This window comes from Squalius cephalus (genome assembly GCF_949319135.1).
Source record: "Squalius cephalus genome assembly, chromosome: 9".
Taxonomy (NCBI): domain Eukaryota; kingdom Metazoa; phylum Chordata; class Actinopteri; order Cypriniformes; family Leuciscidae; genus Squalius; species Squalius cephalus.
Window position 1 is genome coordinate 22,199,412 of NC_137130.1, and position 11,948 is coordinate 22,211,359.

General features: G+C 37.5%; 1 protein-coding gene across 2 annotated transcripts; it reads right to left on the reverse strand.

Moving 5' to 3' along the window:
- Window positions 1–315: 315 nt before the first annotated feature.
- spopla (speckle type BTB/POZ protein like a) lies at window positions 316–9,953 on the reverse strand. 2 transcript variants are annotated; one of them, XM_079881279.1, is made up of 12 exons: window positions 9,781–9,939; window positions 8,978–9,108; window positions 8,268–8,404; window positions 6,652–6,773; window positions 6,399–6,550; window positions 6,102–6,229; window positions 4,517–4,694; window positions 4,043–4,098; window positions 3,817–3,939; window positions 2,414–2,556; window positions 2,262–2,315; window positions 316–1,865 (listed from the first exon to the last, which is right to left on the reverse strand). In XM_079881279.1, exons 3-12 carry the CDS (start codon window positions 8,343–8,345, stop codon window positions 1,721–1,723), a joined length of 1,179 nt encoding a protein of 392 aa, XP_079737405.1. In that variant the 5' UTR covers window positions 8,346–8,404; window positions 8,978–9,108; window positions 9,781–9,939; the 3' UTR covers window positions 316–1,720. The 2 variants fall into 2 exon arrangements, with proteins under 2 accessions (XP_079737405.1, XP_079737404.1); XM_079881278.1 differs by lacking the exon at window positions 8,978–9,108 and having other exon boundaries at window positions 9,781–9,953.
- Between the last annotated feature and the right edge of the window lie 1,995 nt (window positions 9,954–11,948).

An 11,948-nucleotide genomic window follows, 5' to 3' on the forward strand; every position in this document is an offset into this window, starting at 1 on the left:
TGTTCTTTTTGAAGAAAATCTAATTCCCCGTATAAGGACTGAATGAAGCACCTAGTAATAAATAATCCAAACCAAGAGAAAAAAAAAAAAAAAAAATCAGACTGCCAATTGTTAGGAAACTGCTACAGCCAATCTAGTAATTACTTAAACATATCATATTTGGTGTATTATTAATATATTGTTCAAAAGATTGGGCTCAGTAAGATTTAATAAAAAGAAAAATAAATTAATACTTTTGTTCAGCAAGGATGCATTAAACTGTCATGTCATTTATGTAAAAAAAAAAAAAAAAAGAAAAAAGATGCATCTATATAATAGACTCATTTATTAAGCAGCACAACTGCTTTCAAAATTGATTAGAAAATGTTTTTGAGCACCAACTCAGCATATTTCTGAAGGATCATGTGACACTGAAGTCTGGAGTAATGCCTGCTGCTTTGCCATCACAGAAATTTTAAAATATATTACAATAGAAAGTGTAATATTTCACAATATATTTATTTTCAATCTAATAAATGCAGCCTTGGTGAGCATAAGTTCATATAAATCATACATAGAACACCACTGAATGCTGAAAAACGTTTTTTTAATGAGTTAATGCAGGCAATCTCTCAGACAATATTTTTTTGTTTTAAAGATGGAACAAATTCCAGAATCTTCACAAAACATGTCCTTTAACAGAACAAGTCAGTGTAGCATGACACAATGTACAGACTGCTCCAAATCACTGTCAGTTTGACTAACACCACAGCTCAAAACAAAACCGTGATAGATCGATGCCAATCAATCTATCTGTATTTCCCACTCACACATTCATCAATCCATCCATATGACATACAGTACATAGCAATGTCACACTCTGATGCTCAGCATCCAAATATTTCCTGATCACAGAGGACAGCGTGTTCAGAGATGGATTGTCTTGACTAGTTCAATTAGGTTACACAAATGCGATTATGGGCGACAACTTCACACTACTTGTCTGTGTTTGGTAGACCAATTCAAATGGAAGCAACACTATTGAGTCTAAAAATGTAGTCGTTTGTAAAATTGTGACTAGATGACACAATGTTTTCACAGGTTAAGGGGCAGGACACAAACAATTCATTTTGGTACACATATCAATACAAATATCTGAAATGCATATCATTTTCCCACAATATGGAATTGTACTAGTATTCTCTCCTCCCCACGTGGTTAAACTGTCTTTACATAGAAATCGTGCCATCAATATGGGGCATAGCTATCTTTTCAAAAAGTGTAAAGAAATGACCTTGCACTCATCGTGTTAACGTTTATTTAATGTCTAGTCGCACAACTAAACATTAGGAATATATACTATTTCATGTGGATCAAACTCCTGACACATTCCTAGAGAGCTCCATATCAAAACAGCGAGACTTTGGGAACTAGTGCAACAGGGAAGAGGCCTGGTCTCATGGGACAAGGCAGGCACAGAGTAGAACTGAGAGAATTCAAATACTCCACACAAGAGTCATGGCAGATAGTTTAAGGCTGTTTGAAGTGACAGATTTGCAAAATAAAGCTCAGATGCCGGTCCCATCGCTCGAGAAGGGTGCGAACAGCTTTCGCTGTCGTTTAGAAGCCAGCCTGTCCCAGTCACGTGCTGTCGGGTCAGATGACAATGAGATTGAGTCGAAACTCTGCAGTGTTAAGGCCTTTGCCCCAGGACAGGCCCAAGAGAGCAGCAGAAATGTCGTCACGACTGTTTTAGGCGCTTCCTGGGCAAGCCGAAGTGGGGGCACTGTGCCGACGCAAGCGCACGGAAAGCCTCCGCCACTAAGTGAGGATGAGACTGGATCATTGACTTCCAGCCTGCGGTCTCCATTATGTCCGTGGCATGACTGTCAGGAGAGGGTGAAGACATTTCAGTATTAGCACAAGACATTAAAAATCCAAAGGCTCAATTCAATGGTGCATACGGGAGATTCAAGCAACTCTCTATTTATACGAAAGACCGTTTTCCTCCGAATGAGCATGCACTAATGCAGGAGTTATTGCCATTCTGAAGAGTACGATCAGCAGGGCGCCGGGGATCTATAATAGAGACTTTGTGATATGTTTATAATGCAGAAATGTTCCCTTCCTTGATGTTTCAGACAGTCAAGAGTCTATTAATAACCGGTATCAGGAGATATGCGGGCTGCCCAGAAACTAAAACAATGAATTCTAATGCATCTAAGAGTGCAGATAAGAGCTTGGTATTAATCTTGTGTCACACATATCAGCTAATTACATACTTGCTATTCCAGTTTTTCCCATCTTTACAGCCCAGCTGTCGGAGGACACTGCACCTATGGATAAGATAGAAGAAAAACACTCTCATTCTCAGGCTGGTAAACAGCCATGGCAGCAGGAATTTATCAAGCAGAGTTTCTTTGGCGGCGCTTGCCTGTTGATAAAATCTATGGCCTGTGCTTTGAGCTGCTCGGCGCTGTGCAAGTCGGCCAGGATGAGGGTGTCTGCCACGTTTTCAACCGAGAGGCTGTTGCAAAGGGCTTCCTCACACATGACCTTTAAGCGCTCCAGAGCGTACTGAGAGAATGACACACATGACTTACACAGAACAAAACTCAAAGGTTTTTGATGCCATTTTAAGCATTAGCTCACCCAAAACATGACTATTCTGGCATCATTTATTCACCCTCATGTTGTTCCAAACCTGTATGACTTTCTTCCATCTATGAAACACAAAATAATACATTTTTGTAATCATGTACTGGTCAATATTCTGAAGCTTTCAAGCCTCAAAAAAGGAAAAAGCACCACAAAAGTATCACCGAAATAGTCCATATGACTAGATTGAGACAGAGCAAATTCTTTATTCACTGTAAATCTCAACGTTCGCCCTAGCTCACCATGATGCATTCATGAAAGTAGTAGTGATGCTTAAATTGTTCTTTTGAGTCTGATCTTCTTCAGTAAATCACTTGGCTTTAGTGATCAGAACAACATTTCTTCCCACAGAAGAAAGTCATATGGGTTTGAAACAACTTAAGGGTGAGTACATGACAGTTTCACTTCTAGTTGAACTATTCTTTTACACAAACTGTTTCCTGACCTTTTTTTAATCTTCTGCCAGGCGCACAAAAAAGGTAACCCACATAATAACCACTTTGGCTTTAAAAACACATATACACACATATATATATACACACTACAGTTCAAAAGTTTGGTTGCAGTAAGATTTTCAAATTTTTTTTAATGATGTCTCTTATGAGCGCAATAAAAAAATACAATAAAAACAGTAACATTGTGAAATATTACAATTTAAATAACTGTTTTCCATTTGAATGTTTTAAAATGTAATGTATCCCTGTGTTGGTAAAGCTGAATTTGCAGCTTCATTACCCCAGTCACATGATCCTGCAGAAATCAATCATTCTAACAAGCAGAACTGATGAACAAGTAACATTTCTTATTATTAGCAATGTTGAAAACATTTGTGCTGCTAAATATTTGTGTAAACCGTGAAACAATTTTTTCCAGGAGAACAGCATTTATTTGAATTTATTTGGAAATCTTTTTTTTTTTTTTTTTTTTTTTACCAGTATAAATGCATTCACTGTCACTTTTTAAATTCAAATTAATGCATACTTGCTGGATAAAAGTATTCATTAAAAAAATGTAAAAAAAACAAACAAAAAAAACATTCTTACTGACTCCATACTTTTGAATGGTAGTGTATGCCCTGATGGCAAACATTTCTCTTATTACTTTAGGAGATGCTTAAAACTAAAGTATAAAATATATGCATTTAACATTATCTCAAGTTTTCATAAAACACCCACTTACTTTATCAGCTGCGGCTAATAAACTATCAGCCATTTTCTCTAAATTTGGTGCTTTTCCTGTGTATATGAAGCCCATCATTTCTTTAAAAACCTCTGGTTCAACATCACTGATGTCCACTCGATTCTGGAAGAAAACAAAGCAGCTTATGAACTCATACGCTGTATTACGGCAAAAGTATCTGAAACAATATTGCTATTGCAATATAAGAAGTGCATCAAATGCATACCTTTTTACTCTCCTCCATTTCATGTTCAAACATGGCATTAAAGACTGGCGATCTCGCTGTCAAAAAAGCAATAAATCTGTCAGTCACATTATATGAGCATCTCTCCATGCTCACAGTCAAAAACAAATGACACAAGTGTCCAGTTTTTTATTAAATTATTCCAGACCTGTGAATCTACACAGGCAAAAAGAAACCAAAAGGCAGAAGTCACATTCATGAACCCAGTCGTCCTTTGAGGACATTAATAGTGGATCACACTCTGGATTTTCAATGATGAATCTAAAACTGTCATATTGAAGAATTACAACCTCAGAAAAAAATAAATAAAATACTGTCAAGGTCACACAAACTGTCTCCCGACACACATACACAACCCCTCAGAAGGGTGGGTGCTGCTGAGCTAGCGTCGCTGGGATGAGAGGAGAACACGGAGGTGATGTCGTCAGCAGGGCTGGGGGTCTGGATTAGACTCACCTGCCAGGATGGATTTGTGGGCTTTGAACTCCTGCCCCCCCACATATAGAGTGCAGTCCGTGAAGCGTGAGCATTCCCACAAGTTACCCAGGTCATCAGACAGCTGGCACTCCGGAACCTTCAACATGTTCATGTTGGACTGTCCGGAGATGTTCACGGAGTCCTGGACAACGCTTACCTAATTAACACATATTACATTACTAATCAAATTAAACCACTTGGTCTGGTAATGCAATGTGATGAACTGAAATGACTTCACACTGTCCTCTTATATTTTATTATAACATATTTATACATATTTTTATGCATGTTACTTGGCAGTATTCATTTACTTCTCAGAACCCTGTAAAAGCAATAGAGCACCCAAGGTAGCGTGTTATGGTGAATTTGACTGCAAACATATCAAAGCTATGTCATCCAAGTGCTACACTGCTCCAAGGAATTGTTTAGAGCGAACTATTTCTTTAATTATGTGATTGCAACAGCAATGGAGATTGGACAGGGAAAATGCAGCTCCTATTAACGAAGTACTAATTGACTAAGTGCTCCTATTGATACTTTCTCTGTATATAAAATGTTGACAAACTCATTTAGAGAACTAGCAACCTATCCTGCTAATATTTCAGAGTGTTGATAAAAATAAATAAAGGTGAATGCAAGAAAAAAAAAAAAACACTTTCATGCAAAACTGCAGTTATCAGAAACACAGCTGATGAAAGCTTCCTGCAGTTTTTTAATAGTTTTTCTGGCAATAATCATCTACAAAAACTGTCCAATTAATGAGGGAAAACATATTATCTGCAATTTGCATTTAGTTTCAACTTTGCCTTGTGATATTGCCAATTTCCCTGCAAATATTAAACCCTGCAGCAGATCTCAACAGGCATGTCGGCTATTTTTCAAGCAAGACTCATAATTGTGTTACAGTAAATTCATTTGACAACCCATTTCATTTGCCGCTCTAGGTGATGTCTCTATCCTGCTACGTTCTGAAGAGATGGGTGATCTGTCAGACTGCTACTAGCATATTCATACAAACGGATCAGAGCGTGCAGGAAATTCAATTTGCAACCTACTTGCAGGAGAAAAGCCTAAAATTTTGCAAGTTCCACATTTCCATGTTTTGTAAATTACCCAAATGACCACAAACAGAGTAACTAAAAGAAAGAAACTACAAATGAAAAAAACAAAACAATGTCAAGCAAATAGGTCAAAGACAAATTGTATATAAATATATCTAAGTTGATAAAAGGAGAATGTTTCAAATCTAGTTCAAAAAGCAAGTGTCAAGTTCAAGACATTTAATCCTTGATTTTTCTTGAATTGATGATTTCATTTATATTATTGTAAAATGCTGACAGCATTGCAATGATAGATTGTTTTGTGCAAATTTTAGATATCCAAGATTCATGCGAAACATTTTTTGTATGTACATCATCTATGCTTTAGATTTACATTACTAAATAAATACATTAATACAATTTTAAAAAGATTAATCAGGTGCGGCTGACCCAAACCAATACTTTCATGCATGGAGGTCTGAATCAGAAGTACTGAACAGATAATGAAGTAAATGCATACTTGCCTCACAAAATAATGTGAGTTTATCATCTGGTAGCAGCCCATTTGCTTCATCAAGCAGAAAATCTCTCCTAATAAATTTTTTGAAGCCCCAGTCTTTGCCTTGGACAAACCGATAGGCTCTTTGGCTTTCTGCATTTGGAAAACAAGTAAGAGTTAAGTTAGAAACGTTTTGTTCAAGAGCACCAAAAGCAATCAGCTGATACCGAATTACAAATCTATGTTGCATTTAAAACAACAGGACTAAATCAAAATAAATCTCTAATTAAAACTTTTTTTTTTTTTTAGACAAAGTTCTTACCCATAGCTTTTGTCTCCTCCCGTTTAGCGTTCAGTAAAGAAAATTTGAACTTGGCTCTGACTTCACTTTTTGGACAACTAACTAATAGCAAATATAGCGATAGATAATCTTTACTTTCATCATCGAGTCCCTTCGGATTGACCCGCAGGCACCTGAAGATAGACAAAGATGCAGAGGGATTGAGATTATGAGCTTGATTTAATGAGCATGAAAGTATTATAACACACACAAACACATTAATTGGGCTCCTCACCATTTCATCTTATCATTAGGCCCTGATGAGAAGGTAGAGCTCTTTAAAACTTCACCCATCTCTTCTCGACAGAAGCTGAAGTTGTTTATGGTCCACATGTAGGAAAATTTCACTACCTTGACCTACAAGATCACCAAAGATTACCATCAGTGAAAATGGATAACTGTCAACACACATACCAATGTGCAGTCATTCCTAGTCAACAACACATCGAATGCTATGAGAACAAATGCACTTCCTGTAGCTTCAACTTCAAATGTTTTTACCAACATCTGATTCACTTCCTAAGCAACTACATAGCTCCTATTCAACTTTGAATTGCACTAGCCTGAGGTTAAGTCTTACTGAGACAAATTTCTGATGGTATCATTTTACCGTATCTGATAAACCAGCATGACCACATTATGATGACTGCTTGAGTTTCATTATCACTTGCACAATAAAGTGTCACTCTATCTACTTTAATGCACTGATTACCCTTCATTAGATCAAACTGTGCACAGCGGCGTAACAAGCAAGAGATCAAAACATATGCATTTGCTCAAGCAACACTTGTCATTTCAGAGTCATTAAAATAAAAAAAAAGAAAGAAATGGTCAAATTTCTGGACAAATTTATTTGTATAACGCTTTTCACAATACACATTGTTTCAAAGCAGCTTTACAGAAAATGACACCATATGTCCTAACCAGACGCCATGCCACAAGTTTCCAGCGACAAGCATTTTGTCTGTCCACACGAGACGCGACAACCACCAGAGGCAAAACACACACACACAAAAAAATAAAATCACAGCCATTCAGAATAACGTGGGGGTTGGCTCTCTTGGACACACCATTTTAACATTACTAAAAATACTGAGACGACCTTTGCCATTGAATAGACTTGTTTGATTACATTGAGTTGACAGTTGAAAAAATCTGATTAACATGGAAAAGACACCTTTTACCGGGTGTTGCAGTGCCACGTCTGGTTAGGACATGCTGTTATAGTCGCATTTAGCAGATTAGAGCCGGGCGATAATATAGCTCATATTTTGAAAATATACAAGCAATCAAGTAGTTGAGATATGCTATATAGTGTATATTGCCCTGCGTGAATATACTGCATGAATATACTACATGTCCAACTTTATATATAAGAGCTGGGCGATAATATAATTACAATTTACAAAAAAAAAAAATATAATATACATTACTTCTGTGCAATAATAGTCTACATTATGTGATAATATAAACAGGGGTGCACATAACTGCGTGGTAAAAATAGCCTATATGATGCGCTGCAGAAAACGTGGAGGACAGTGCTTTTAACACATTCAAATGATTTTAAACGAGGAAGAAGAGTCGAAAATCAGGACTCGTGCACTGTTATCTGTGCGCACAGCCGCACACACACACACATCAGAAGAGCGCGAACGCAGAGAGAGGCGTGTTTCAGACAGCGCTCGAACACAGAATCGATTCCTCTTTCACGTTTACTTGTGCTTGAACAAACACATACACACAAAAAAACACATACACCTGGATATACACAATCAAGCAGCTATATAAATGGCTTCCAAAATTCTTCAGCATACTCTGTACATGATCGCTTGAGCAGTGTGTCCATCTCACCTGGGTATAGCACCAGCTCTCTGCCACAGGACCACTGGACATCTCCCCTGGAGGAGGAGGGGTTGGGACCCCTGACATCGCCAGCTCTCTCCCCACTACAAGAAGCGCTGACGGTCCCAAAGCTTTCACCACTTGACCTTTATGGAAACAGAGAGCAAAGACATCATATAAGAAAAATAAACGGCAGCAATTTCTGCCTCTCCTCCTGACCTGAAAATAACAAATCTTTGACTTTGCCATCAGCAAGCCATTTTGTGGTCAAATGAGAGTCATAGCAAACCCCAAGTCAGGGCACAAAATCTATCAAAAGTGGAGGAAGGAAATGAAAGAATGAGCTTTATGAAAACCTATAACACCGGAAGCGTGCAATATCACAATCCAGTCTGTAGTGTGACAGAACATAACCACAAAAATGTGTTTTAAATCCATGAAAATTCTTACGAGAAACCATCACTCTAAATATAGCTGTGCTTGATGAGAAACATCAGAATCAGTTAAGTCCAATGTAGTGACTAAATGGCTTGTTGGCACAGGCCTGATAGGCAGGTCTGAACTTGCCCTTGTTGACAAGGTAGTCAAGGGCACATTAGTTGCATTTTGGTAAACCAACGGACAAATCCACCTATATTTCACTCTTGACCAAACTATTTTGACTTTACAGAACCAAATTCAAGTTTAAATAATGACTTGCACAACACCCTCCAACTCACCTAAGCCTTAGTAAATATCTTGAAATTCATTTCTTGATGCCATTGTACACATGTATCAGGTAAACACTGCAGAAACAAGCTTAAGCTTTACTGTGACATTACAGGATGATCCAAAGGCTCCTCATCCCAACCTGTAAATATAAATAAATACATATCTTTCATACAATAAATTTTAATCAGCATTTATCAGGCACTAAGTAAAATAAGATCAGTACATCATCATGATATTATTTATACTGATAATTACTGAAATAATCACATGTAATACAAAATATATAATAAAACATATCCAACATTCACAGCTATATGGTTTTTGAATAACATTAATTGAACTCTACTGGACTGTCTGTTAACTTCATTACGCTATTTACAATTTAACTTCAGTTGAGCGAGTTCAAATCCGGATTGACTGCTCCTAAAATTGAGCTGACAACCAATTTAACTCAGGCCAATAAAATTAAAATGTTTAGAACACGAATAATAGTTTTTGGGCTTCTGTTTTTAAAATGTCAGATTGTTTTCTGGGCTTGGTCAATGTGGGAAAAAGAAACTGGTTAGCCTTGATGCAAACACCAAATCTAATTAAAATCAATGTGTGGTCAGCGATTGTTTAATTCTAAATTAGCTAAATATCATTAACTGAAATCCTAGTGTCTAAAAGAGGCAATATTGTCTTACATGGACAGAAGGAATCAAGTCTTTTGTTTGAGCTAGTCAGATTCTTGTCGGCTAGTTGGCTATGTTGTTAGCAAGCTAAACTATATCCACAACATTGACAAAAGTAAATCAGTTAAAACACAAACCTTTCCTCGCCATTCTGTAAATACTGTTAAATTCAAGGTTCGGTGGGTCCTTGTGGATCTGCTAAGTTTAATCGCCACTATTTAAGATTGAAGTGTATTTTCAAAAGCAGCCCATCACAGTAGCTTGCAGTGTGTGCTGCTTATCCTGCCAATGAAGGTAGCGAAAGCAAAGCACAGGAGTGTGAGCAGACAGGGCCGCGCTCAGCTCAATCCTGTGGCTGTACGTAATTCCGCCAATCGGGGGCGCGCCTTGGCCAACAATTACAGATATGTCGATTAAAGATTGTCTAATACCCAAGACAGGAAGCAGGGACATTACGAATTCATAGTATAGATATCGTTGCATAAGAAACATAAAAAAAAAAAAAAAAAAAAAAAAATTAAAAAAAAAGGGTGATTGGATGGAATTTACATTTGGGTCAATCAGCTGCTGATCAAAAAAAAAAAAAAAAAAAAAAGTCAGTCATTTTCATTTACGTAACTGCTATTGCTAGACGGCATAGAGGCAAAATGTTGCTACAGTGCATTCAATCAGTTCAGTTCTGGCGCCTCCGTCTCAATATACTGTACAACGTCACGTCACGTCACGTCAAATTTTGTCATCATGTTATGTTTAAATTTTCATAAAGAAAAGTTTCATAAGAAATGTTAGGTAATTCAGGGTCCAAAGTTTTAAAGTTGAGACACTCACACACAGATATATAACGCATATTTATAAAAAAAAAAGAAAAGAAAAAGAAAAGTATATTTATTTGCTACCGTTATATTAACAGCATTATGGACACCGTGCTGCGTTGTCAAGGGAACATCCCAGGTGGAAATAACGAGGAATTTACGTTGTCTTCCGTTGCTCCCTTCATTAAGTGCGTTCCAAACGGCTACATAATGGCACTCGAGTGCCCTGCTCACTCCAAAGTCCCACTTCAAGGGCTCTGCCCTGCGAAGGGAGTAGTGTGGAGTTTAGTGTATTGCACCTCAGTAATGATGTTGTGATTTTGCCTCAGTAAAACAGGGTGTTCTGCGCTGATGCAGATGCTAGCCTAGCCTACCTGTTGGTTTATAAAGCTAAAAGCGGTTGCCATCTTGTAGTTGAACTGAATGCAGGGAATTCTGTTGCATTGCTGTTTATAGTTACATATTTCCTTAGTAAATGTGTTCTGTGGTTGTGGTGGCAGAGGGTAATATCTGGTATTCTTTCCACTTACATCTCTGTTGATGTTTTGGTTTTAGTGTTTCTTGATATAATTAAAGGGCTGCTTCTAAGCACCGAGTCTTGTGCTTGTTTTTTTTTTTTTTTTTTTGCGTATTTGTTTATTGTTTGTAATGTTCAATTTCTCATTTTACCTATGTGGTGTGGTGGTAATTTTCTTACTTTGGTGGTCCACCACTTCAAGGAATGTAGAGGAAACACTGTAGTATTGGTCTCAATGTGTGCGTGTGTATGCCAGTTCACTTTACTATTTGCGTGTGGACCATGTATGGCACAAAATAGGCTACATTTTTTCAGTAAAGAATTAATAATGATTAAGGGGGGGCCTCACGCAAAGAGCAGCCTAGGGGCCCCTGACCACCTGAATCCTCCCCTGGTTGCATATATAAATAAATATAGTGGAAGCGTATATCAAGTTTGTTTAAAAAATGGTAAAACGGCAGTGGGCTAGGGCTAGGCTATATAGCCTACAACTTTGCTTTTGCTTTATTGTGATGGAAATGGAAAGCGTTGGAAAAAGTAACAATTCCGCACAAGGACGGTTCAACATTCTTCAGCTTTCTAATTTTACAAACTTAATATTTTACTTCTGCAAAGTCTTATTTCCCCCATAGGCCTGTGTAAATGTATGGCCCTATGGTGCAGCACATTGTCACACTATTTATTGGGTAAATTGTCACAATGTAACCTGCCATTTGGCTTTTCAGCAAGACTTAAAAAGAAAAACAATAATAAGACAAAAATAATTTTTGGAACTTCAACCTGATGTGATAGAAAAGGGAAAATAATAGGCTATATTTCTCTTGTTTATGTTGTAGGCTATCATCTAATCCACAGATACTCAACAGGCGGCCCGCGGGCCGCATCCGGCCCATCGGCATTAATTTTATGGCCCGCGTCATGCAAAAGATGAACGCACTTTTTTTAATAATTTGAGCTCAAAAGTTGCGCGAGTATT